The following is a 27,344-nucleotide window of genomic DNA, read 5'->3' on the forward strand; positions in this document are numbered from 1 at the left end:
GTTTCCGCACATTTGTAACTTGAACCGCAGCTTGTGACAGTAATATCTTACATTGTTTCCAAGGAAACCGAACCGTATTAACTGTGGTTATGTGTGAAATATAAATTCTTAGGACAATAATGATCTGATACCCATCTCCCATTTATTTAAAGAAGTAATAGTTAAAGCTGAATATTCTTACTACTTAGAGACGTTACCATTCTCCATTCTATGGTTATTCTCATTATCAAACTGCAGCCTCTATTTTATTTTATTTTTTCCTGGAAAACCCAACTTTCTGTTCAGAATGTAACTTTGTTGCTGGTTATGAGTAAAGCTTAACAAGTTGTCGCCTGAACGTTTGGGTGCGTCCTGCGGCAGCGCTTGGAGGAGGGAGGCTATGAGTTCCAGAAGAAGAGGCGGATGATTCTAGAAAAGGCCCGATTTGAGGCCCAGCTTGCATGCCGGGACTATGAGTGGCATATGTCCCTCAAGGTAACCATGGCAGCAGAGTCCGTTAGCTGTGTTGTGTTCGCCGGCTGAGCTTTATCCCCCTCCACATGTGTCGCATTTCATCTGGCAGCTTGTTGCACATGTGAGGATTTGAAACATGTCTGTCTCGCTGCACATCGTCACCGGTCAAAGCGATTCACTTCAGGAGGAATGAAGCTCTTATCGACTGTGGAGAAACCAACAGCCGGGGTGTTAGCATGGATTCATTTTTTTATTTTTTATTTTCTAGATGTGAAGAATTTTGGCTCCTGTTTGTCGTCTGACAAATGAACAGGAGTTGAATGAACTCATTTTCTGCTAATGGAATTTTTTTCCCATTCTTTGCAAAATAATGTCAGCCTGAGTGGACATTTATGTAACAATCTGTTCAGCTCATGGGAAAGAACGATACAATATTAGGTTGATGAGATTGAGACAAAGTCTGGGAAACAACGTTTTCAGTGAAGCCTATGAGTCACATAATGTAACTCCACATTATTCCTGGATTTATTTTCCTTGATGCTGATTGGCCGGGCCCCCAGAGCAGAGACGAGGAAGGCCATAAACGTTAGCTTCTGCGGTTGTGCTAATGCGGTTGTGCTAATGCAGCTTCCACAGTATTAATACATGACGTGAAGGTATATTTGGTGTGAAAACTATTATAATAGGCAGCTGGTAATCATTTTAGACAAATTAAAGGGTTTACTGATTTTAGGTCTCTTATCACCACCAATACTGAGATCTTCTGTATAGCATTAGCTTAGCGCGCTATTCCATTTTTACCTATTGAGATGTTTTTACAACAGAGCGTAACACTAAAAAAAGAAAATTATGAGAATAAAGTAGTGGTTTTGGCCAGTGAAATTCTGTTGATAAAGCTTCATCACACAACTGTATGTGTTTCTGTGTTTTGTTTTTAGTTCATCTCTGCTGAGTCGTTTAGAAGTTTAATGTGAACTGCTCCCATGTGCTGGATAACTTTATGTGTCTATTCTGTTAATTACCTGATGGTTGAATACTTAAAGCGATGATGTCATTTCTGTTGTTTCAGCAAGAACACCGATCTCCGACCATGGGACCTCCATCTCTCTCCAGTCCGCTGTTTGGGCTGAAACCTCGCTCAGGTGAGCTGTATTTAAAAAAAAAAAAAGAAGAAGAAGTGTTTGAGGCCAAAAATTTGGCTGAGTAGTTCCAGGTTTGGACTGATTAGTGCGGTTGAGTCAAATCCAGCCTCCTGGTTCTGGTCCATCTGCTTTTATCCATACCGTCAGGATGAATTTTGCGCTTTGTGCCCCTTTTTTTTTTTTTTGACAGTTCAGTTTGCTAGCTTACGTCAGTGTGCTGCTAACCGCTAAAAAAGCTAACATGATGCTAACAGCATGTCAGAGTGATGTGTATTGTGAAATGCCACTAATCTTTATTTTTGTTTTGTGCCCTTTGTGTTTTGTGTGTCATTTTTTTATTTTTATTCCTCCTTTTTATGCTCCTCCCGCATGTCTTTGGTGTTAAATTTCCCAAAAATCCCTGACTCTGACCTGCCTGAACCTCTGAATCAATAACTCTGTCATTGATTCTTAACTGATTTTCTCTTTGACCTTTCTTTCCCCCTGAACTTGGTGATTTATTATTTTTTTTATTTTTCGGGTGTTTTTTGACGTGGAATGAACTTGCTGTGCTCGTCTTTGGCACCTCTCTCACTGCACACGGTCCTGCCATCACTTCCTGTTATCACTTCCCACTTCGTGGTTGTAGCCCCGCCCTCACTGCCGTGCTCACCCCCTCCTTCCTGTCTAGACCCCTCCCTCCTCTCACAGGCCTCACCCCTACATCGTAGACATGGCGACGGAGGCATGCTCAGCCCGGGTGAGACACTTTTTTCTGTTTACTGGTCAGTTCACACACATCTGGACTGACGGGTCCAAAGTGTTCTTCTTCACGGAAGTCAGATTTACACATAAATTTCCCCACTTTAGGACAACAAAGGTTATTTCTCTTCTATTCTAATTCTAATAGCCGATATCTTGATTAGTCAACTGTTACTACTGATGTAAAAACTTGCTTGATGTTCATTTTTCCATTCCCTAATTTTACTTTTTCAGTGAATGTCTCAGTAGCTTTCATAGGCGATATGCCTGGAAAGTAAGATCTCTAAATATTTTAAACAAAATCTGATTTACCAGGGTGGTAATTTTTAGCGTATTAGCATAACAAAGAGCTCCAGTATATGCTTGTTCACTAGAGCGTTTGAGTACTATTAAGGCGTGGCGAAATGGTTGAAATATGTATCATAATCTAAGCGTTTCATACCAATCGATATTAGTAATTATTGATTGTTTTTGTTGCTGCTGTTGTTTTAAATATCCAGAATACTTCCAGACTAGTGGCGTGACTGTTTATGTTTTATCCACAGTTTTCTCTTGAGCTGTTTTGCTCATTTTCTCCCCCCCTGATTTAAAAAAAAATATTTTTAAGCAGTTATGAGTAATGGTGGGAAAACATGAAACTGCTCCCTCTTGCTCAGGCGTACTGTGAACACGTTCGACGGACATCAGCAGGCCCCATTCTGCAGACTGCTGAGCTCATAGTCAAGCGTGCAGATTGCCTACATTTCTCTACATTCCTTAATTTCCCATGATCTGAGTGGATATTAGCAAGTTTAATGATCTAGTTTGGTTCCAATTTAACACATTGAAATGACTGAGCTCCATGTAGTTTTTCTTGTGATAATTGTTTGAAGATGTCCTTAAAAATGCTTCTTTGGCTAAATTCTCGATATTATGAGTCTGCAAAAGAACGAAACTGTGAAATGAATCCTGTGGATCTTCTGTTCTGTGGAACTGCATTCGATTTCGCCATGTTCTGTCCCCGTCCCACCCGGCGGGCTGTTTCACATTAGACGCCTCGGTGCGTGTGTACGAAGCCGTCTCTGATCAAAGAGCAGCTTTGCCACATCTGCTTTCATCTCCAGCTGTTCATGTTCTGCGGTAGCTGCTGACTAGTGGAGACATGTGGTAATTGTTAGGTCTGCTCTCTCTCTCTGTGTGTGTGTGAGTGTATGTGTTAGAAACTCGTGGTCACACACATGTTGAGACTCTGCTCATTAAGTGATGACAGTGAGAGTTTGTTCAGATGATAGAGAAGAAGAAACACAGATCTCTGTTTTTATTGCTGTAATAAAATGTTTTTTTTTATTTCTTGGTGGTAAATGAGGCTACAAGCTGAAGACATCCTGTTTATTTCACTTACTTATACGGTGTTGTATGTTTTATTTAATTAAATCAAAAGCAAACTGATATTTAAGTTTGACATGAAGTTATTCAAAGTGGAAACACGTTGCTGTAAAAGTTGAGTATTTGCAGATTTTTCTTTAGGAACGTTTCTCTAGTAAACAGGAAAATTTGCAGACTTTTTCGTTGAGCATGTCTAGAATATTTGAAGAAAAACACGGTTTTAAAGCTGAAATGCCTCTTTAAGACGCCATTGGCTGGTATTTGCAAAGCAGCCAATCGAGGAGCAACCTTTAAATTTCCTTGCTGCTGATTGATTGTACTCACATGAGTGAAAATAAGAAAGACTGTAGACGTTAGCTTCTCCTGTAGCGCTAACACTGTTTTTTCCTCTACCATTATATTTTTCTGGCTATTTATTATTGATTTGTATTTTATTCATTTAAAGACTTATTTTAAAATGTCATCCTTTTCTGTTTCTTGCCATCCAGTTAATGAGTTCTCGCCACAAGATTTGTAGCAGTATGCCTATTTTATCTAACGCTTATGTCTTCTCCTGACTGATACCTTTGTTCAGTGGGATAATTTGCAACCTCACTGCAAACTGTTTTATTACAACAAAGAATCCAAATCTGCTAAATCCAGCTTAAAACATCTGAACTTCATTTCAGCCCATTCAGATTTACTGTAAGTAAAGAATTTTTGCAAGTAGGTTCCTGCAGCTTTTGAAATGATTTTTCAGGGGTTCATTTTCTATACACCGCAAAAAAAACTTGCATTTTAATAGAGAACTGCTGGACGGACTGCATAATTTTACACAGATTTTCCTTAAGCTGTTACACCTCTGGGTACGATCCTCTGTTGGCTTTAGAAACTATTTTTAAACTGACAGAACAAGATTTCATGTTTACTTTTCATTTACTTTTGTTTTTTATTTCCAGTACATGTCAATGCAACAGAAGGAGCTGGGTTTTTTTTTTAAACCCTTAAACATAGTAGTCACACACACGCACGCACGCACGCACGCACACACACACACACACACACACACACACATACATACACACTGAGACATTGCAGGCCATATTAGGAAACTGTGACACTCCTTTAATCTTGTGTGTGTGAGTGTGTAACATCAGCACCATGAATGAGTGGTGTGTTTGTGTGTGCCTGTCTATTTTTAGCTGCTATATTTGAAGTGTTGGATAATGGTCCCGGAAGGAGCATCCTACTTCCTCTGGAACGGGGTCCCAACGTTTCAGATGGATCACAGCCGCCTTAGAGTGACTGCTTGTGTTGTCTGTCTTTGTGAGGGCCGGTCAGAAGCTACAAGGAAAGTCAACTGATTTGGTTCAAGTCATGAAGGGGGGAGAAGCGTTTCTGCTCAGATTACATTCAGGATCCACATGAAAAATCATCTAATACTCTCATCAGAGTTGATAGCACCTTTCAGTGGCTTTTGTGGATAAATATGCCAACTAGTGACTTATAGGGAAATAAACCTAATAATAGGTTAGCCACACGTTGCTCTGTTGGCCCTTAAAAGGCTGTAATATGTGGCAGCAACTCTGAGCTGTGGAGGTGGTTGCTCACTCTTTGTTGCTGCTTCTCTCACAAACAGGCCTGAATCTATTCTGAAATGTTCACAGGCTCGTCTGACAAGAGCATTTTCTAGCTGCAGATTATGAATGCTCATCATGTACTGTTTGATCCTCAGGGATAAGTTAACAGATGACTGTTTAACAGGGCAGTATTGTGCCATTTTATAGCACAATCAATTATTACCTTCAATTCTTATCAAAATGCTGTGTATATAAAATATGACTTAAAAGGAAATTTACTTCCTGACAGAACACCTTGAAATTGGGCCTCTGTCTCTTTAAGAAAGTCATCACAACATGGCTCCTCTATTAACCCTTTAACAACTATTTTACCAGCATTTCACTGTTAAGTAGCTCCTTTAATGAGCTCAGCAGATGTGCAGTTCCACCAGATGTTTGCTAATTGCTTCTGGCTAGTCTGAAGGAGCTGAGTGGGGGGGTCACAATTCTCCCCCACTCATGAGGGAGGGCTGCTCTGAGGCGGAAACCGGAAGCTTGGAGGAGGAGCTGCACCCTCGAAGGCGGAGCTAGGTCCACCCAGGCGTTTTGCACACCTGAGTGGTTGCCATGGGAGGAATGCTAATTAACATAAATAACTGCTTATTAATAAAGTGGCTCTGAACCGTGTTGCGTTACTCTCTCTCTGATCTGCTCAGTGTGGAACTAAAGCTTTCTGTCGCTCAAGTGTTTTATAATAAGCAGTTTATCTGTGTTGTGTGATACGATTATGACTAACGCTCCGTACTTGCCTCCTGCCTCTGGCAGAGTGAGATCATTCCGCCATCATCGGCGCTCCTGACCTCATTAGTCCTGCATTTGGTTGTGCTAAACAGCTATTGGTCCATGTGACCGCTCTGCCATCAGATCTGCATCAAACAGACGGAAAGAGAAAGAGAGAAAGATCAGCAGAACCCGTGACCTTTAGCCCAGGCGGCGCTTTCTCCTACCAGACGCACACACACTCTTCTCTTGATGTCGGTTGGGCGGCATTGTGCAGATCTTATCTGTCCGCTGACGTGTGAAGGGAGAGAAAATGAAGGAAAGTTCAGACTTACACCCGTCTGACCTGGAAGCCCACACACCTTTCTCCAGGCGTTTTCTGCGTCTCCCATCGTTCACAGCAAGCTTTTTAAAATTCACAGTGAAACATAAACCACAGTAATGCACACATTTCAGCTGACAGGGGCTGAATGAAGGCAGGTCAGCAGGTTCCCAGAATGCTGTTCAGCAGCAGCACTGAGGGGAGAAGCAGCATGTAGCAACAAGAGAGAGCTGATGTCATCCACTCACAATGTTTTTTTTTAGTAACTATTGTTACACACACTATTGCAGAGTGTTTTTAACTCCAGAGGTTTTTACTGTAAGAGCTTATCTGGAGCCAATCAGAGTGTTTCCTGACGCTCTTCCTACTGAAAGCAGAATCAGAGGAAAGTGAAGTTTCATCTTGTTTTGGATGTAAAACCTCACTGGAACTTTTTTCCAAAAGTATGATTTTGTATCCTGGACGTCTTTTGGGGAATATCAAACCGTCCCATGATGCACTGCAAGGATACCAGGAGGTCATTTTATGGTCCCCACTCTGAGGATATGTTTTTAATCTCAAACGTTTTCCTTTTGCTTTAAAAACATTTCCAGTCAGAGACACTGTACTAGTTTGTTTATTGTTTTATTTTTAGGTGATTTATTACATATTAATAATGGGAGTTATTTAAAAACTCAGCTCTATATGCTGTATCCTCTTGCCTTGCAGTAAACCTGCGGCTCCCTCCTGTGGCCGTTCAGGGAACCTGCACACATTTAGACTTCCTTCAGTTTCAGCAGTGAAGTGTCTTGATTTCAGCGTGTAGAAAATGGGGCAGCGAGAAGGCGGATCATTCAGAGTGTGTGTGGGTGTTTCATGTGTGTGTTTTGATTCAGCATCTGTGAAAAGGCTGAGCATGTTTCACGCTCTCCTCCCGCCTACACTCGGCTCAGGAACGCTCCCGCCGTTCAAGCCCGTATTCATCCGCATTTCTCCTTGTTAACCTGAATTCAGTCACAGTCTGGATCTTTGATCGTTTTAAGCCGTTGTATTGATCATATATTAAATTTTTTTTTTCTTTTTTAAGCAAGAATTTTGGGGGGAAAATGTTGAAGAGCTCAGCTCAGTTAGAGGATTTATTTTTGTTTGTAGCAAATAAAAAAAAAAATTAAAAACGCCTTCAGTGAGGCTAAAACCAGCCGGCCTTTCTAATCAGGAAGCCATATTTGCGTTTAATCTGTGATAAAAACGTCCAGCAGGTGATTCTGAGAAACATTCCCAGATTTCCCAGAGTTCCTCCCGTTCTGTTTACAGCGGTCAAGTCACATGACCACTCTGCTCTCAAAGTCCAAGCTGACGGCGCTCCGAGCTCCGACTGCATGTGAACGCAACGCTTATATAAGCGCTCTGCATGCTTTATGGCCAGCAGCCATTTTTAATTGTGTCAGTGAGACTGCTAGGAAGAAGTGAGATAGTGTGTGTGTGTGTGTGTGTGTGTGTGTGTGTGTGTGTGTGTGTGTGTGTGTGTGTGTGTGCGTGTGTGTGTGTGTGTGTGTGAGACCACATTGCTGTGGTGTGTGCATGCAGCTGCTCTGAAAGCATCTTAGTGATGCAGGTCAAGATTAGTTTTATTTGTATTGAGTGCTTTAACACCTCTAGTTGTTGAAAAGATTTCGAAGGCTTCATATGAAATGAATCAACTTTAACCTGAATGTGACTCAAACTGCTTGAAGGACGCTGATGAAGTTTACAGCATTTGAGTCGTTCACAGGATCTGACATGAAAAGCTTAGTTCAGGTGAATAATGAGGAAGTGACTCCACACAGTGACGGCGGCAGCTCAGAGCTTCAGGTCACAATATTTGATGAACCAGCAGAGAAACATGGAGACCTGCTGTAATGATCTTCATCAGTGTGTTTTAGAAACTTTCTGTCGTCTTCCATTCCTTCCTTCCTTCCTTCCTTCCTTCCTTCCTTCCTTCCTTCCTTCCTTCCTTCCTTCCTTCCTTCCTTCCTTCCTTCCTTGTGTTTTTTCTTTTATCCCTAATTGTATCCATTTTTCTTTATTTCTTTCCTTGTGTGCATCCTCCCTTCATTCTTTATTTTATTGCATCATTTCTCCCTTTTCCATTTTGTCCTTCTATCCTCTCTACTTTGCATCCTTCCTTTTGCCATTCCTCCCTTCATTATATAGCTTTACTTATATTCTTCTTTTCTTGTTTCCTTCCTCCCTTTTTTGTATCTCTCTTCCCTTTTTTCATGTGTCCTTCCTTTTTCACAAATCTTCACTTGTGTTCAAGGATTCAATGATTTTTTTATGATCATACCAGCTTTGCTTGTCTGTGATTCAGACTCCCAGGTCCATTCTTCCTTGTATCCTTTCTCACTTTCTTTCTTTCTTTCTTCCTTCCTTCCTACTGCTCCTTCCCCCTGAGTCGTGGTTCTGCTATCTCTTCAAGTGTTCAGCAAACCGCAGCAGCTCATCTAACTCCACTTTTAGACTGCAGCATTAATCAACATGGATATTTCCATCATCTGCCCTTAACTTCAGATGTCACTCCTTCGTCCCCTCAGCGTTGTGTCCCTTTAGCCCGGTACCGTGTGAGCAGCCTGTTTACTCTCTGTGTCCGCTGTCCTGCATGTTGTTGCTGCAGTGTTCCTGCGGAGCCACAAGAGCATGGAGTCCGTGGACCCCCAGTTCACCATGAGGAGGAAGATGGAGCAGCTGAGGGAGGAGCTGGAGCTCATGGAGCAGCTGAGAGACGTGAGACAACTCTGAGCTCACCTCAGTGGGACGAACCTCACATAGCAAAAGGACATGCAGAGGACAAAAGGCTACATTTGTTAGCCCACATGACAGGAGCGCCGTTTCTATTACAAACGTGTGCTAAACTTTGTCAATATTCCTGGTAATTAAAAAATAAAAAATAAAACACACACAACTTTCCAATTGAGGTGTTTCTATTAAAGAATCTCAATTAAAACTATGTGCATCAGTTTGTTGTCATGTTTCCATCCTCTGAAGGTCGGCTGGAAATGACCCCCAGGCTACAACTTTAGGCACCCCTGTACTAGTTTGTGAAATTAGACTGATCTTAAAAAAAAAAAAGCAGTGAAGCAGCTCTTGAATGTTATAAAACAGTTGGAAATATCTAGAAATGTAAGTCTGGAAAGGACTGAAAGGTTAAAATAAGCAAACGTGTATGAACCTTGACCTTTCCCAGCTCCATCCTTCCAACCTGCCTCCTCCTTCTCCCTCAGATCATCGAGAGCCGACTGAAGGTGGTCCTCCCTGAAGACCTGGGCTCGTCTCTGATGGACGGCGTCGTCCTCTGCCACCTGGCCAATCACATTCGCCCGCGCTCTGTCGCCAGCATCCATGTCCCCTCGCCCGCCGTGGTCCGTATTTCACCGCCGGGGCATTTAAATCTGCCGGCCGCCAAGCCGAGCTTAACGGCGGCGTCTCACCCGGATTGTTGTCACTTGTCGTTCCAGCCCAAGCTCAGCATGGCCAAGTGCCGGCGGAACGTGGAGAACTTCCTGGACGCCTGCAGGAAAATAGGCGTGCCGCAGGTAAGACGGGCTTTTCTGTGAAGAGGTTCTCTGTGAGCTGGGGACGGATTTCATGTTTCCATCCAAAACGTTGTGAAGGGAAGGTTTGTTGTTTAGAGAGGCACCGATCCCAGATTAATATCTGAAACAGTTCTGGATCAAGTATTATATTTTGTGAACCTTTGAAAGAAGGGTTGTTGCAGTTTATTTTTCCACGTTTGACCAAAGTAGTCAACCTATTGGTTTTGTCAGTATCAGTTTCTTGATTATTAGCTATTTTAAATTGGCTTTTATACTCATAATTGCACAGACTGAACAAAAGTTGTGTCTCTGTTTGACCAGGCTTGTGAAGCCATTGGTGTGTTGAAGTATGCTGGACTGGTGCAGAGTTATCAAATAAATGTGTAATCCAGTACATTTATGTCCATGCTTTTTTAAAAAAGAAACGTTTTAAGTCAATTCAAAACCTCAGGTATCGGTATCAGAAATGAAAAAAGTGGATCGGTGCATCGCTAATTCTGTTGGTTTGGAGCAGGACATGAAAACATCCTCAGTTCAACAGACTAACTCCCTAAGGCAACTTGTTTTATTGAGATATAAAATAAAACATAAAGGTGTCCTGCAAAAGAGATCTTGCTTGAAAGAAAAGTAACAGACGCATTTTCCATTTAAAATGCAACACATTTGATAGCTTTATCATCCAAATGAGGAGTTTTGCAGGATACTGAACCAGAAGTGGGACTAAGGCTGATGGTTCCTCGTATGTAGAAGCAGCATTTCCTCTCCTGCAATAAAAACTCTCACGATTTGTGCATCAATGCCAATGATTTTCTCCAGAATACATGTTTCTGTAATGAGATAAAAACCTGGGAACCCACTCAGCCGTCTCTCAGCTCTGGTTCCTCCCCACCCTCTCCCATTTTCCTCCTTTGTCCCGATCGCTTCAAATCGAGTCATTTAACATTAACGTGTGACGCTGACATCATCACCGCTATCATCACTGCCTTCAGCTTCTAGCTTCCTCCATCTTGACAGGATTTGACCCAAACAGTAGTCAACCTGTGCTGACTGTGACATTTGGGTTCGGCTTTACTGTGAGTCTCAGTGTAAATGTCTGTGTGTGTGTGGGTGTGTGTGTGATTACACTGGCTGCATTCCCATCGATGTTACAATTGCCCAAATTGGAATAATGAAAATAAATATGCTTAATAGAAACACGCCACTTTTGAAAAAGGTTTTTTTTTTTTATTTTTTATGGAAAGTTTTGGCGCTAGGCTAAGATGTTTTTTTTTTTTTTCAGCTGTATCAAAATTTGCATTTTTCACAAAAACTGAAATTTTTCTGCATCACACACACATGATCAACAACCGGATGTTACTACTGGCAGAAACAACAAAGAAAACGACAGGAAGTGGTGGGAGGAAGATGTTTTTAATGACGCATCGCGTGAACAAACTTATTCACGTTTGGTTTTGATTGCGTTTCTTATTTAATGGAAATGTTGCATTTGCAATTTTTTTTCTTTTCCCGTCATTAGTGGTAATTTTGACAAAGATTTGTGCACATTTGTAATGGAAATGCAGCTACTAACACAAACACACCTCCTGCAGTATGAAGGGATCTTATTCATACTCTCTGATGTGCAACAAGTCTTAAAGGAGCAGTTCGACATTTTTTGAGATGAACTTGAATCCAGCAGCTAGCAGTTAGCTTAGCTCGGTTTAAAGACAGGAAACGAAGATAGTTAAAGAGATAAACCGTCATTCCATGTGTTTTAATTCATAGATTAGACTGACTAGATTAGGCTGACCACAACCTTAAAGAAGCAGGTGCAATTTAATATTTAAAAATACTTTATTTACCCCAAAAGTGAAATTAAACGCTGTAACTCATATTGTCCAAATGTCTTCAAAAATCATTGTGGATTATGAAAGATGTCCACCAACAGGTCAATTTCCTGACGAAAGAGATGAGACTTCACAGTGACATTTCCTGGATGACATCATCAGTTGTTAGCTTGCTCTGCTAATCCAGCTCATTTGCTTTTGCTGCTTTTCTTTAAACCTCTGTCTGGCTGAATAGTTAGAAAGCCAGGCAGAGAGATGGTGGAGTTGGGGATATGATCCTTGCCCGTTATGATTGACAGAAGCCATGGTGTGACTGTTTGGGGTCATAGGTCAGGTATTATTTGAGCTTTTGAGAAGCTAATTAGCATAAATTTACTGACGATGCAGAGGGGAAAAGTTAGTGTTTCAAGTTTCCCCACGAAGAAACCTCATAGAGTGAGATTGTTTTTACATTAGTGATTACCACACGATGCATCAAATCCTAATTTTTCCCATTGATGGCAAAACAATTTTCATATTTCAGTCAAAATCTCCTGGAAGTATCGCATCGAGAAAAATTGTCCCGTTATTGAGATTTTGTTTGTTTTTTTGTTCCTGCTTTCATATCGATGTGCTTATTTTATTGTCATGTTTTTTTTCTCTCTCTCTACTTAATGATTTTCTTCTATTTGTCAGTATGTTCTACGTTTTTTCTGTAAAAAAAAAAAAACCTTCTGGTTGTGTCTTTTGTTTTAACCTGTGTGACCTCTGACCTCCGCCGCTGCTTGCTGACAGCTTGGAGCCTCTTTGCGGATGCTGCTGAATGCTTTTTACTGCCGACGCTTTACTGCGCTCCGTGCTCTGGCCTCCCATCAGCCGCCTCCCCCTCCCCCTTACTGGGCTGCTTACTGGGAGCGAGAGGGCCAACCAGTCACCAGGATTACTTGAGCATCCTCTCAGTAAGCATCCCTGATGGTTGCCGTGGTAACCTCCTGCCTGCCTCTGCTCCCTGCCGGCTCAGACTTGTGACTTTTGACCTCTGCGTCCCTTGGTTAATCTCCTGCCTTTTCTTTTTTTCTATTTTTTACCTTTCGGCTGGATCACACCATCTTCCTGTCTTTCCCTCTTTCTTTCTTTGTTTCTTTGTTTCCCCTTCTTTTTTCTTTTTCTCCTCTTTTTCTTTTGTTCTCACACCTTTTTTTTGCTCTTTTTCTTTCCGTTTCACTTTCTTTCTTTCCTTCGTTTTGTTTTGGTTCTGCTCGTTTGTGTGTGAACTCTTACTTTCTTTCTGTCTTCATTTAACCTCGTCTGTTTCCCTTTTTGTACTTTTTTTTCTTCTGTCCATTTTTATATCTGCACTTGAACCTTCATCTCCTCATTTACTTCAATCTTTACATCCAATTTTTTTTTCTTGTCTTTCACTCTCTCACTTGCTTTGTTTCTTTTCCCGTTCATCCTGTCTTCATTCTGCCATTCCATTCCATCTTGTTCTTTTTTATTTTTTACTTTTTCTTTTGTCTGACCTGCCTTCATTGCATTGCCTCTCTCTTCCTGTGGGGGGCGCCAGTCTTCCCTTTGTTCGCCCTACGACATCACGCAGTGCCGTCTGCACCCGGTCCGCACCACCGTTCTGGCCCTGGTCGCCTTGGACACGACCCCTCCGGACAGGAAGCACGACAAGACAATCCCAGCCAGAAGCCCCGCCCCCTGCAGGGCCTCAGATACTCGCTCATTAGTCTCCGTCACCACCCAAACCCCGCCTCCCGCTTGGCAGATCTGGGACGTGATTGGCTCCAGCTTGGTTCACGTCCTCTGCTTGGTTCTCTTGTTCATAGCCTACAGTTGGATTGAGCTGACGTAGCAACGAGCACCGCCTTCCACCTGGCCAGGCTCCTCCCTCTGCCCCACAGGCCCCGCCCTCTTTTTGTCACCACACAAATCCGAGCCGTGAGATCATTCCCTTTGTCTTCGATGCCTTGTTGTCACGCGTCTCAGAGTTAGAGTAGGTCTGTTGACCTTTTGAGGCAGCCGCTTTGATTGTGGCATGTGACTGGAATAAACAAAGCCATCCTTCAGCAGACATGAGGAACACGGAGCAGAATGAGCCACTTCCTCTACGCTTTTCTTTTCTCTTTGCAATAAACTGGAACAGAAGCAGAACAGGACCGACTGTTGCCATAGCGCCCATCTGAAACAGTGAACCCGCCCACCAAATGCACTATATTGTGTTACAATAAGCAGATTGTTTTTGAATTTGTAAGCTAGTGGACTTTATTGGTCCGTGAACGTTTCGTTCAATCGTTTTGCAATTGAGAATCAAAACTTGAAAAATAATTTTAAAAACTCTTATTCTGTTATTCGTTCTCGTGCGAAATTCAAAGAACTACAACAAATCGATGTTGTTTGTATTTTTGACTTTATCCTTGCATCGTTAATTAAACATTTATAAAACGCCCCCGAGACCTCATTACATTTTAAGTCCTGTTCCCTTGTGAAGCTCCGCCCTCCACCCCGCCCTGGTGCCAGAAGCGATCGCTGAATTTTATAAGCGTTTGTGATTTTTGATTTGAGAATGACGTAAAAAAAATACAAAAAATATCTATATATTGTATTTTTTGAATCTCATGTGAAAATGAATAATGAAAAGGTTGTTTTTTTTTGTTTGATTTTTCAATTTTCGACTTAAAAAATATCTATTACAAAATCCAGCGGCTGTTTAGGACCGTCATGGAGCTCAGCCGGAGACGGCTGCATTATTTTCTAACAGGGTCCGTTTGTTATTTTGGCTTTAGGATCAAAGTAGATCAGTGTAATATGGTGTTTATTAAAATCTGTTGATTTTTAAAAAGTAAACACAGTGCTGAATGAAATACCATGAATGTATTTCAGACATTTTTTGGTTTGGTTAAATCTAGTCAGGGTACAGAGTTGACATTTAATCTTTGAAATATTACTTAGTGCAAATTTATTTTAAGTGACGACATGTTTAATTATAAAACTATGTTGAGGCAGAGTTCTGATCCGGAGTCAGACGAGCGACCAGGAGTAGGTAGGAGACTCTCAGTATAATAATCTTAATTAAAATATTCTACTGTTTTACAGCATGGTGTTGTTTTTGTGTTTTGTTTTGTTTTTCTTTTTAAGTTCACAATAAAAATGTTAATCATGATCTAAATGAAGTATTATAGTAAATCAGATGTGTAAAACAGAAGAAGGTTCAGATTTTACTTCCTGTTTAACGTGTAACTATTTGCTGATTTGAAATTTGTATTTTTCCTCAGAATATGAGTGAATATTTTTTTTTAAAGCACACATTCTTTGAAAGTTAGACGTTCCCATGCAGTTTTGAAAAGTACTTAATTTGTATGAGTAATTTTCCCAGTCTGCATAAAGTATAGCAAAAAAAAAAAAGAAAATTGAGAATGAAACAGTGTTGGATTTTTTTTATACTTATTCCTCCGTTTGTTCTAAAGGCCGAATTTTTAACCTTGTGCTATAATTACACTGGTTTTGACAATGTAATTATTATAAGAATAAAGTCATTACTACGAGAATAGTGGAAATAATAGTTTATAATAGGAGAATAGTTTCACAAGAGTAAAGTCATTATGAAAATAGTCAAAATAATACGAGAATAAAGTCAGTTTTATGACAATAATCTTTTTCTCTTATCACTCTTAGCAGTTGTTGCTATGGAGGCCCAACCAGATGATGCGATAATGAAACATTAAGTGACAAAAAAGCAAAAACATACTTTTTTTTATGGTACTACGCCAAACAGCAGACCAGACCCTGGAAACTTTCACACATTCTCCTCAAACCTTTTATATTTACTAGATTTGTGTCTCTCTTTCTGCATCTGCTCCTGCATTTTTTCCCCCCTCCCTCCCTCTTTCTCGTCCCTCTCTGTCCCTCCCAGGACAAGCTGTGTCTGCCTCACCACATCCTGGAGGAGAAGGGCCTGGTGAAGGTGTGTGTCATGGTGCAGGCCCTGGTGGACGAGGCCTCCTCCAAACCCCCCCTGCTGGTGTGAGTAGCGGAGCAACGGGACCGACGCGACGCCGCTCCGCGTGACGCCACGGTTCACCTCTCCGCCGTTCGCAGTAACGCAGCACTTTGAATTCCCCCTCGTCAGCGTGCAGAAAGGGAACCAAGTCCGTCTGGAGCGGGTTTATTTTCTAACTCGGAAAGAGGAACGTTGAGTCGAGCGGCTTGGCTCACTGAAGGTTTTTTTTTTTAAACCCTAAAAATCAGGAGTTTGGGATCTTTTTGTTTTTGTTTGTTTTACTGTGATCAGCTAAAAGGGGCAGATGTAGAGGCCCCACATTTTGTAAGAAAATCTTCACATTGGCTGGTCCCCATTTTTTTTGGTAAAATATTGTGACGATTATGAAAAGGAGAAAGGAAATTCACAAAAAGCAGAAATGGAGATACAGTGGACCCACACAGTGTTTGTGGATTTTACTGTGGAACGTAAATTCCAAGTTGTGAAAAATTCGCCTACTAGTGCTTTTTTTCGCAGAACATATCTAAACTATTAGATATTATCAAATATTGAAAAGAAAATGCAGCTTGAGAAGCTGAAATATCTCAGTGCAATGATACTTAACATGATATTGGCTGGTGTTTGCACAGCAGTGTTTCTATGAGAATTCACATTTTAAACCAATTTTTATGCCCAAATTTGCAAAACTATCACTTCATGTTTTTCTGTCCCATAACATGCAACAAAAGACATTTTTCCAAGGCCGTGTTCAAGTAGAGGAGATGTTTATTAGCCAGAGGGATGTTGGCCAGTAGCCAATCCAGGACAACTATCATGGACAACGTAATAATTGTGAATCACATTTAGATAATATTTGTTTGGACCCTCCCAAAATTAATAACTAAATATTACTTCCCCCAATGCTGTTTCTGTTGACCCTTTGCAAGTACGTCACCTAATCATGTAAAGCCGCCATGATGGACGTCAGAAAGGAGGAACGGGAGTATCGAACAGAGCGGTGGTGATTGTTTTCCCAGGTTTTTTTCAATTTTTTTTTTACATCTACTGGTTCAAGTCGAGCTAATTTATTTGTAGAAGTGCACTTGGTGCTCATAGACAGTGGCGCAACTACACACTATTCAGGTGGATGCAAAAACATAGATTGGTGCCCCCCCCTCCCTCCGACCGAGGGAAGGAACGTCAGGGTGAAGGAGCGACGCTCACTCAGCACCCCGCCCCCCCCCCCCCCCCGAGGCGACGAAACGTGAAGGGTACATTTACCTCGTTATGTGCGCGAGGTGAAGGAGCGTAAGGCGCGCAGAAGTGTATGGGAAAACATAATCGGCGCGCCGCCCCCTCCAGACGGGGTTTTGGCACCCCCTCTGGTGCTGCGCCCCTATGCGTTACATACCCACTTTTTGCGCCACTGCTCATAGACAGCAGTATTTACAAAAGTCAGAAATAGCTAGCTTAGAAACTGACCTTTGGCTTTCTGATGTATTCATCGATTTGATCAAATCACATGATGGCGGGGCATTTCTCCATGGTTATCATGGTTAGCCAAGTACCTTCTCCATAGTACAATATTAGCTGCATTTCCATTACAAATCTGTGCAAAACTTTTATAAAAAGTTTACAATGAGAACTTTTAGCACAAGTGGAAAGTGAGACTGGGGGACGTGGAGTCTTGCTGCTACGCCGTCACAAATCAGACATGTTAAAAAGACGCGTATAAGCCACTGGACTCCTATGGTTTAATGTATCGATACTTCCGGATAAAAAATCGATACTTTCATAGGGGGAAAATCGATAAATATTGTAGAATCGATTTTATTATACAGCCTTACTTGCCAGTGCTAAGGGTTTTTATCTATAAACGAAACTGCCGTGTTTCTATTGGGCAAATTTATTTTCAAAATGTCGATGGAAATGCAGCTACACATTACGTCTTATTAATCTCACTTCCTTAAGAGGTGTATTAACATTAATTTTCTTACCTTGCAAAAAATGTTTGCTCCAAATCTGCGAGTACATCAAGGGCTGCTGGTCCTTACAATTAGTGGCTACTATCCATCGCTGTCTTCTTTCCTCGTCAAAAAGTTTCCAGACAAAAAAGTTTGCTGTGGATTCAGGTCTGTTTTCAGCCGATCTTTGATATTTTTACTGTGAAATCAACTAAATAAAAGCAGTATTAGGCTGATATTGTCTGATTTTTGATCAGCTTTGCAGGAGCTAACGCAGAGATGTGTTGGTTTGACTTCCATCATGGCTGCTTTCTGAATAGCAGGACGTCAGGTGCAAAGGGTCGGTTGCTTCATGAAAGAATTCATTCCACTTGATTAACAGGAAAAATTACCATACCGCTAAAACTCCACTCCGGGTTTTCCTATGAAAATTCACCACCACATGCTCCTAGCATAAACAAAAAAGTGAAGGCTGGATGTTAGCTTCTGCGTAAAGCTAATACGGTTTTCACTGTACGTATTAATGCAGATGAAGGCATATTGGATATTTGAACTATTAAAACAGCCATTGCTAATAGTTTTTCACATATTTCAACTATTCATGGATAGCTGTGGTCTCTAAGCCCCATGAATACCAGGGTCCACTCTACTGTAATCAACTATGCTATTTTATAAGAAAAGCCATAAAAAAAAATGCCAAAAATGTTTTTTATTTTATTTTTGATGATTAATCCAGAAATTGGTAGTGTTTTTATTGAGATATTTTTTGCCAAATGCTTTTGGATGTAATTGAAAATGTATTTATTTTTTCTTTTTTTCTTTCTTTTTCCTTGAAAAATCGATGTATTTAAAATTTCCCAACGTTTTTTCCCCCTCCAGTAATTTTTTGAATCCCTCCTTTTGGCTTTAAACATAAGTCATTTTAGAAACTTTAAATTTTATTCAGCATTTTTGGACACATTTAGACTTTTTTGGCATATTAGTCTGAATATGTTAGGCGCCTCAGTGATCCCGCTGCCTATGCACACGTCATTGAAATGTTCTTTTTTTTGGGACTGTGTACAGATATAATTAGTTGTTTTTCTACTGAGCTTACAGTTGAAACGTTTTTGCTCTCACTTCTCTGAAGAGAATCAAACCAAAATACTAAAGTCTTATGACAGAGGGAGAAGGCTTTTTATCTACTTCTATTTAAACCTGAAGATATTTATAATATAAAGAGAAGCTGAAAAAAAAAAAAACAGGCTTGAGTTGTTGTATAGAGTTGGACAGAAATAGGCCAAAGCTATTTTTCTCTAATATATTTTGGGTATAAGTGTGTATATTTTCTAAAGTTGACCTGTGACTGTCTCTGACGCGGGTGTATATCTGTCACTGTCTCTCTGGAGGACACTAATCTGACTTTCTCTGCGTCGTTTTCTCGTGCGCCACTAACCGATTTATCCAGTGGAAATGGAACAGATGGACTTGTTGATGCGTTTCCGTCAGATGCAGTTTGTTTAATGTGCCAAAACACACACTGTGTTGATGAGAAAAAAACAGACAAAAAGTGTAACAAGACAAAATGTGGAAAAGTTCCAGCACTGTACATTTCTGTGTCTGCCCCCTAGGGCCCGCCATCTGTCATTGATTCCTTAAAACTCGATGACTCGTGGATATCTGACATTGGGACGCAGGTAGAGGAGTGAGCTAATCATCGTGCCTCTCGTTCAGGCCTGGACTGCTGAAGTGTTCGTTTTGTTTTGTTTTGTAAGACATTTTGAAATAATTATAATTTTGAGTTTTAAAACGTCTGAGAACAAAAAGTCAGATTCTCACAGCTCTGGAGAGCAAATTTCAAATTAATGTAGCAAAACATTCCTTTGGCCTGCTGACTGCGCTGAAGAGGCTTTTTCTGTGTGTGTGTGTGTGTGTGTGTGTGTGTGTGTGTGTGTGTGTGTGTGTGTGTGTGTGTGTGTGTGCGTGCGTGCGTGCGTGCGTGCGTGCGTGTGTGTGTGTGTGTGTGTGTGTGTGTGTGTGTGTGTTTCAGGCTGGAGTTGTGTGAGATTACTGACTGTGTGACTCAGGGTGGGCTTGGTTTACTGCACTGTTGATGCCTCATTACCCAGCGTGCTTCGTCAACAGTATTTTATAGTGTGTGTGTGGCCTTTGGCATCATGTTGCTCTGCAGACCTGGCACAAATGGATGCTTTAAAGGGGCAGAAAAATTATGTTGCCCCCATTGAACTCTGTAGTAAGAGAGCAAGATGTTTTACCTCCTGAACTTTGAGCCACATCCTTTTGACTGGACGGAGACGAAACGCCGCTCATAGCTGATGCATAAAAACACAGAAACTCTCTTTCAAAACATTCAGCATTGTACTTCTTACATCCAACACACCTAATGCATATTTAATGTTATTTCTTGAGCTTTTGTTGGGTTTTTTTTAGTCAACGCAGGCATCGTTTTAGGACAGTTTTGTGGTGGGTTTTCACATCTTATATTATCGATTAGTTTGGTTAGCATTTCTGAATCACTAGCCTAGCAAAGCGGCTTTGCTGTAATATGTTCAGCGTTCATGTAACCCGCCATCTCGCGCTCTCTTGCTAACGTTGAGTCTTCTTTACCTAGCAACATAAGAGTGTTGTCAGCGCAGCATATTTCTCCCTACTCTTCAACATAAAGTGTAAAAAAATAAAACACCCAGCCGAGAAGAGGTTTAAAAGAGTAAGTTCTGGAGTGATGGTGGTGGTTCAGATATTTCATTTAGACAAAACTCGCTACATTTACCCCGTTGTGTGCGCGAGGTGAAGGAGCGTAAGGCGCGCTGAAGTGTACGGGAAAACATAATCGGTGCGCCGATTCAAAACATCTACAATAATGATAATAACATTAATAATAAAATAATTGTCAGTGCAAAGTAGCCTACAAATTTTTTGGTGAGGGACCTGGATAAAGGCTAGGGGGCCGCTGGGCCGAAAAAGGTTGAGAAACACTGATTTAGACGGTCTGCAGTCTTAAAATATTCAAATTAAGGCTAACTTTTGTATTCATGTGGAAATATTTCTCGTCTCAGTTTAGATTATGGTGCAGCTCGTTTTCTGCTGTTTGTTCCAGAGGAAGAACGCATGGATATGAAAAGGTCGCCCTCCACAGGCAGGCAGCTGGTACTACAGTGGCATTAAAATGATTCAATTAAAACCTAAAATCAGTTAAAAACTAGAGCTGCCCCTTTACAGCATCCACTAAAACATGGTCTGCTATATGTTTCCAGTTTGTCTGGAGAGCCAGAAAGAAACTTTAACATTCTTGAACTGCAGTGTTGTTGTTTTTTTTCCATCTTTGTTTCCAAAGCTTTAGCCACTTCCAGATTCAGCAGTAAAATAAGGACTTTTAATTTAGAAACTAGACAAAAAAAAGCTTCCACTGGATGGATTTAATAGTTGCCAAAACAAACATCCTCTGTAATGTTAAATGTTTTTTTTATTATTATTGTAGAATAACCTGTACATATTATTTATCACCATGTGCAGAGTTTAGACGTTACGTACTGTATGTTCCACCTGAAAAAGGCTGGGGGTTTTTGTTGTATGGAAATGATCATTTTTTTGCGTATTTCAACACTACGGGCAGCTCGGCTGAACAGAAATCGGTATATTCCCATAAATCTGAGAGCTACCAATCGTGTTTCAAACTTCTGATATTTAACATTCCTGGTGTCGAAACGACTCACTTCGCCCAAACGCATCATGGCGATGTCCTGGCACCGCTGCGGGAGAAAGGAACAGGAAGTCCAGGGTGATAATAAGGGATCTGATCGTTAAGTCTTCGTTTTGGGTCTTCCACGGTTCGGTGCACATCGAGTCTCAGCGGTTCAGGGGGCGGAAAAAGCAATAAAACCAAACCGACTGCTTCCCCGAGGGTTTCTGCACTTTAAATTGTGTGTTTATAAGTCTTCGTTTTTGGCCACTGAGAAAAATCTGGGTTGAGTTTAGGTTAGAATAGTGATGCCAGTGAACACAATGTGTGTGTGCCTGCTGAACGTTGAGCAGTTTTGCTTCTTTTTTTTTTAAACGTCTCTTCTTTTTGTATTAATGCTCACAGTTTTTGTACTTTTCTGACAGGGAGCAAATGTATTATTTTTTTGTGACTTCTCTTCAGGTTTGCTGAACTTTCGATGTAAACGTGCCCTTTTGTAAGAGTTTGTGAACTTTTGTCAAATGTACAGCGTGCATGAAATGTCCCTGTAACGTCGCCTTAACTGCTGTGAATACTGTATATACTGTACTGTATTTCTCATCACTATCAGTAAAGACCTCACATGTCAAAACAAAACACATCTTTTATGAACTGGCTGCACCTTCCAAAATGTCGGAAACACACGATACAAATGTTGGATGAATTGGGAAGCGATTCGTCTGTTAAATCAAGACTTGAAGGGTTTGAAGCGGGATAAGTTGCTTTAATCAATTTCCAGACATGGTTAAGTAAGAGAAAAACAAAAAAATAATCAAATAATGTTTGAGTTTTTGATGTTATTCCATTTCTTGGCCAATAAGAAACTCTGTTTCTAAAAAATAAGTTGCTTTTTAGGATTTGATTTATATTAAAATTTCACCGTTTAGGTCAGATTTGTCTCACCACGACTTGACGTTTTTCCCATCCCTTTTCATTTTTGAGTTTCTGATTGAGTTGGCAACAATAATCCTGGGCTTCAGCCTGTTCCTTTCTTATGGCAAATTACTGGTTTGTAAAATAGCATTTTATTTTGTTTCATTCACAAGTCTAAAAGTGTCTCACTTTTTTGTGTACCTCTAGGTCACTTTAGAGTAATTTCAAAATGTACAATAGTAAAGACATTCAGTCATTTTACGACAACTGAGGGACGGCAGAGGGAAAAAAGAAAACTCTGAAGGAGAAAAATGAAGGACTTAGTAAATAAAGAAAAGCAGAAAGAAGGAAGGATAGAAGTAACTATACAAGGATGAAATGGAAGATGGACTCTTAAGAGAAATTTAATATTTAGAAAATGTGATGAGGGTTGGGGAATACAACATTGTTTTTCCATATGAAAAGACCTGGAAAATACTGAAGCAAAGTTCCAGACTATATGGGAATCCTGATTTCCCAAGTAAATATTTTGTACTCAAATTTCTTAAATATTCTAAAAACTTTAGAAGAATGAAGAAATTTGGGTGTAAAACAGAATATTTATATTCTTGAATTTACAGTGCAAAAAAGTTGTACCAAATATTTTTGTCCAATTTTTAGTGCAAATCTCTTTCTATACTTGAGGAAGAAAAACAAAAACAAGACAAACTTGCTTGTGATTTTTCAGACAGATACAGGAGCTTGTTTTGAGTAAGTTATTTCTTAAAGGGGAAGTGCTTTTGGTTAGGGAAAAGCATAACGTAAAGTAAAAAAAAAAAGATTTTTAGATAATGCTGCCTATTTAGTATTAGCAAAAATAAGTTTCACTGGCAGATTTAATTTATAACATTTTCAAATATTTCTATTCTTTTTTTATTGTAGCATTGTGTAAGGAAGTGAAATGTCGACCCTTGGCTGGAGGTGTTTGTTACCAATGGATCAAAGCTGTTGGAGACAAAAAAAAAAAATCTTAAAGAAACAAAAGAGTAATGAGAGTTTTTATTCCAAAGAATTCCCATTTGACACTTTCTGCTCTAATGAAACAAGAGCGCAGTAATTCATCACATGGTCGGGTTTGAAGGTGCTTTTAACGCAGAAGGCATTTTAACTCGGTTTGTTCCGGGACATTATTGTAGCTGGGCGTTAAGTCAGAGCAGCAGGTCACAGTGAACTGATGGCGGCTCAGGCGTTCAGGTACTTGGCGTGATGCTTGATGTGGTCGTTTATAAACGAGTAGATGAAGTAGTAGCTGTGGTCGTAGCCCTGCAGGAGAATGAAAAAAAAAAAAAAACTATGACGCAAGAAATCATTTTATACAAATATGCTCATTGATTAGAGGAAAGCATGCGTTTTGTGTTATGTGACAGGACGACTGCTAGTCAGGCACTTCACTAATCAGGGAAGAAAATCATTGCTTAAAGAAAACCATGTGGACGCCTGCTTGTAGTTTGCTGCCAGCCCTGAAGGAGGCGCAGCAAACATGGAGCAATAACATCGACCTGCATGGAAAACCTGATCCTGAACATCAAGGTGAGGATGTTGCCATGTTTTTGTGATCATTGCAGCCTAAATATGCTGATTTGTGGCACCTTTTTCAAATTTACTAATATTTTAAGCTGTATTTTTGACATAACTTGACCTGCTCTAATGTCTCCTACCAGACACTTTCTTCTTGTGACAAAGATTTCTTTTAAATACGTGGAAAGCAACAGTAAGAGTTGGGTTTATTCCTGGCATCGACTGACTAGAAAGGGATGTATAACATCACTAGTATTCTTGTTGATATACTAGCATAGATTAACTAATCATCATTTAGCTAACATGATCAACAAATGTTAGCGTTAAGCATCATAGGGGTTTTGTTTTGTAGCTTTGGCTTCCAAGAGACATTGGGAAACAGGAAGTTAAATTAGAAGAGGGCTTAGGGGATGAGCCAACATTCAGCAGAGTTGCAGCGATTGGTCAGAAAAAAAGAAAACGGGAAACATGAAGGTGATTGGTCAGATTTGTAGAAAAGTTGCAATGATTAGGTGAAGATGGTAAAGTCTGTGCAAAATTTGCAAATGATGACTGAATTTAGCTTAGTAGCTGCAATTGAGACGTCTCAACCTCCTAGCCACCGATGGAGCCTGCAGCATTATGCTGCTGGGATTTAGATCAAAATTTAATTGGAAATCAGAGAATTTGAGGCGTTGGGGACGGACCGGCTGCAGTCTGAAGACGACGGGGATTTTCTTCTCTGAGCAGACGGCGATCAGGTTGTCGGGCAGCAGCTGGCTGGCAGACAGGAACTGATCGTCTCGACCCTGGTCGATGAGGATGTCGAGCTGAGGGCCGGAGTAGGAAGCTGCCAACACGGTGGCGTCATACGCCTGGAAAACAAACGCAGCGTTGTAGAAAAAGTGCATTTCTCCCTTGAAACATGCTTTTATTTTGTAGCAGAAGGCCGCAGGGCTCCCACCTCCCAGGTGGACCGGTCGGCTCCCAGGTAACCCGTGAAGGCCTTCTGCCCCCAGGGACACTGCACGGGGTTACAGATGGGGGCGAACGCAGACACGGCCTGCGAGGGGAACGTCAGGAGGAATCAACGTCTAACAGCAAACACAATCCAACTTCCTGTCTGAGCAGAAACAGGAAGTTACCTTGTATTTGCCCGGATTCTTCAGGGCGCAGATGAGTGCCCCGTGGCCGCCCATGGAGTGCCCGCTGATGGACATCCGGTCCGGGTCGGTGGAGAAGTTCGCGTTGATGAGCTTGGGGAGCTGAAACGGGACACGGATGTTGGTTTAGATGACGGGAAGACGAAGAGGTGAGTGTTTGGTGGCAAGATGGTGGAAGGAATCTGGAGCACCTCCTCTGTGACGTACGAGTACATGCGATAGTTGGTTTTCCAGGGATCCTGGGTGGCGTTGACATAGAAACCAGCTCCGGTCCCAAAGTCCCAGTTCTCATCTTCACCTTCGATGTTGCAGCCACCTGAGGCAGGAACACCGTCACTTCGTTCCACAGACTCACTTTCTGACCCACTGTGGTGTGTTTTTGAGTGTGTGTCGTCTTACGTGGGCTGGTGTCCGGCGCCACGACGATGATGCCGTGTTCGGCTGCAGCCAGCTGGCTGCCTGCTTTGGTGATGAAGTTCTGCTCGGTGCACGTCAGGCCTGCAGAGAGAAAACACCTCAGTCTGGTTTCCATCACGTTCCACAATCTGGAAATACGGCAACGGTTGGTAAACGTCCAACAGCACAAACCACTGAGATGCAGAACCTTTCAAAAGTACTACATTGATGGATGTAAGGCCAACTTGCATTTTTTAAATGAAATGAAGACATTTTAAGGCCTTATATGTTTAGATACATGAATTTAAGACTTTCTAAGGATGCATGATCACCATGTTTTGGCCTGAGGCTCACCAGAAAGCCAGTAGAGTACGGGACATTTATCCGTTTCAGCCTTGGGAGGAAGATAAACGGCAAACTTCATCTTACACTTCAGCTCAGTGCTGCGGACAGAAAACAGGCAAGAATTTAACCGACTTCAGTAAAGCTCAACTTTTTAAGGCACATTTGAATGTCCTGTTTTGCGGTCAAAGGTGAGGACGGCCGTTTGTCTCACCTGTCATGTTCGAACACCTTCTGGAAGCCGCCGGCACACTTGTTGGAGGACACCTGTGTGAGAGCCATGGCTGACCTGCAGACAGGGAGGTCACTCATATTGTCATCGTCACATATCCTCGGCTTTACCACAGATCACGTTTTCCTCATCATTCAGCTCTAAAATATACAAACATCAGTACCGGCCGACGTTGGTGCAAGAGCATAAACAGTGGTCTAAAAGCAGATAACTAAGATTACTTTGTGTCGTCCAGAATGGCTTTAAATGATTATAATAATATTTTAGAACTTATTGCACGTTTCATTTAATGCAGCATGAAGCATGAACATGACTTGCCAGCTGTCACTGTAAGACTTCGTGGAACAAATGACATAACAAGTCACTTGTTAACTTCAGAGTGACTGAATGCATATTTAAGTATTTCCGTGCTCGTGCTGGTGAAGACCAGCTCCCACCTGTCTGTAACACAAGCATGAGAAATCTCAGGAAAGTTATCGTGACCTTTGTCCATCCCATCCTGAGCATAGACCAAATTTAGCACAAACACACAGTAATATGTTGATTTTAACAGTTCCACAACCATTCATTCCAAATAAATCAGCGTGAGACAATACATGCAATGCTACAAAAACAAACAACACAAAAATCTGTCACATATAACCGCTTATATAATTTCCACCGTCCCAGTTACTCTCCACTGTTATCCTGTGCTTAACACCAGCGCACAATAAACCAGATAAGGTTTAATCAGGGAGAGTTTTAATCAAGCCGAACTGCTCAAACCTCTGTCAAAATCTAAACGCGTTTATTATTCCCATTAATATATTTAGCACAAAGGTATAAACGGGAGAAAAGAGAAAAACTGTCCAAATTTAGACAAGAGTTTTGCTTGTGGTATGTTGGGGGGCGTGCAGGAATTGGCAAGTAAAGTTAGCACCGAGTTAACTTTACTCACCTGTAGCTGCTTTTTCTGAATGCCTGCCTGCAGCTACTGCAGTTAGACACTCGTGAAGCAATAAGCTGACAAATTAAACGCATAATTTCTTTAACATACCTGAGGAAATCACTGGGTTTGCACGGAAAAGAGTGCTGGCTTTGCTAACTCCACAACCAGGAGCAGCAGAGGGCGAGAGAGCGTCAATGGTTTAACGTCATGACGTCACAGAGCCGCCCGCAAACTCAGTTTGAGACGCACTGAACGAGTTTATACTCAAGAGGGCGCCAAATTAGAGGGGGGAAATACATCCTGCTATTTTAATTTCCGAAAGTATAAGTAAGGACCTTCTTATAAACCCTGGAAAGAAAGAAAAAGACAACTGGTCGAGAGAGTGTGTAGTTGTACAATACTGCACAATATTATACAACTGCATATTCATGTTATTTTTCATTTTCTGTCCTCTTCACCTGTTTTGGTTTGTCAAAAAAATCCTCAATAAAATGCTTTAAAGCTTTTGGT

General features: G+C 41.1%; 2 protein-coding genes across 8 annotated transcripts in view; one reads left to right on the forward strand and one right to left on the reverse strand.

Moving 5' to 3' along the window:
• Positions 1-21,961, forward strand: part of lrch1 (leucine-rich repeats and calponin homology (CH) domain containing 1) — a 72,273-nt gene extending 50,312 nt beyond the window's left edge. The window contains exons 14-20 of one of the 6 annotated variants that reach the window (XM_081599412.1): positions 361-474; positions 1,523-1,595; positions 2,224-2,334; positions 8,974-9,083; positions 9,581-9,718; positions 9,815-9,892; positions 15,617-21,961. In XM_081599412.1, coding sequence (XP_081455538.1) covers positions 361-474; positions 1,523-1,595; positions 2,224-2,334; positions 8,974-9,083; positions 9,581-9,718; positions 9,815-9,892; positions 15,617-15,730 — 738 coding nt within the window. In that variant the 3' untranslated portion in view covers positions 15,731-21,961. Of the gene's footprint in view, positions 1-360; positions 475-1,522; positions 1,596-2,223; positions 2,335-8,973; positions 9,084-9,580; positions 9,719-9,814; positions 9,893-13,264; positions 15,126-15,616 lie in introns of those variants that run through there. The other 5 variants (XM_081599398.1, XM_081599416.1, XM_081599402.1 and 2 more) reach the window with 5 other exon arrangements.
• Positions 21,962-23,260: 1,299 nt separating this feature from the next.
• Positions 23,261-27,078, reverse strand: esd (esterase D/formylglutathione hydrolase). 2 transcript variants are annotated; one of them, XM_008436954.2, is made up of 9 exons: positions 26,943-27,078; positions 25,889-25,963; positions 25,687-25,775; positions 25,336-25,434; positions 25,128-25,252; positions 24,919-25,038; positions 24,738-24,836; positions 24,481-24,648; positions 23,261-23,539 (listed from the first exon to the last, which is right to left on the reverse strand). In XM_008436954.2, exons 2-9 carry the CDS (start codon positions 25,954-25,956, stop codon positions 23,459-23,461), a joined length of 849 nt encoding a protein of 282 aa, XP_008435176.1. In that variant the 5' UTR covers positions 25,957-25,963; positions 26,943-27,078; the 3' UTR covers positions 23,261-23,458. The 2 variants fall into 2 exon arrangements, with proteins under 2 accessions (XP_008435176.1, XP_081455545.1); XM_081599419.1 differs by lacking the exon at positions 26,943-27,078 and adding an exon at positions 26,844-26,866.
• Between the last annotated feature and the right edge of the window lie 266 nt (positions 27,079-27,344).

The sequence above is a fragment of the Poecilia reticulata genome, chromosome 2 (genome assembly GCF_904066995.2).
Source record: "Poecilia reticulata chromosome 2, P_reticulata-male-v2, whole genome shotgun sequence".
In the NCBI taxonomy this organism is placed as follows: Eukaryota; Metazoa; Chordata; class Actinopteri; order Cyprinodontiformes; family Poeciliidae; genus Poecilia; species Poecilia reticulata.

Coding starts and splice junctions, on each gene's coding strand:
- esd (XM_008436954.2), bottom strand. CDS start 25,956: ATGGCTCTCACACAGGTGTCCTCCAACAAGTGTGCCGGCGGCTTCCAG. Junction 25,776..25,888: donor AAGGTGTTCGAACATGACAG/GTGAGACAAACG, acceptor TTCTGTCCGCAG/CACTGAGCTGAAGTGTAAGA. Junction 25,253..25,335: donor GGCGCCGGACACCAGCCCAC/GTAAGACGACAC, acceptor TTCCTGCCTCAG/GTGGCTGCAACATCGAAGGT.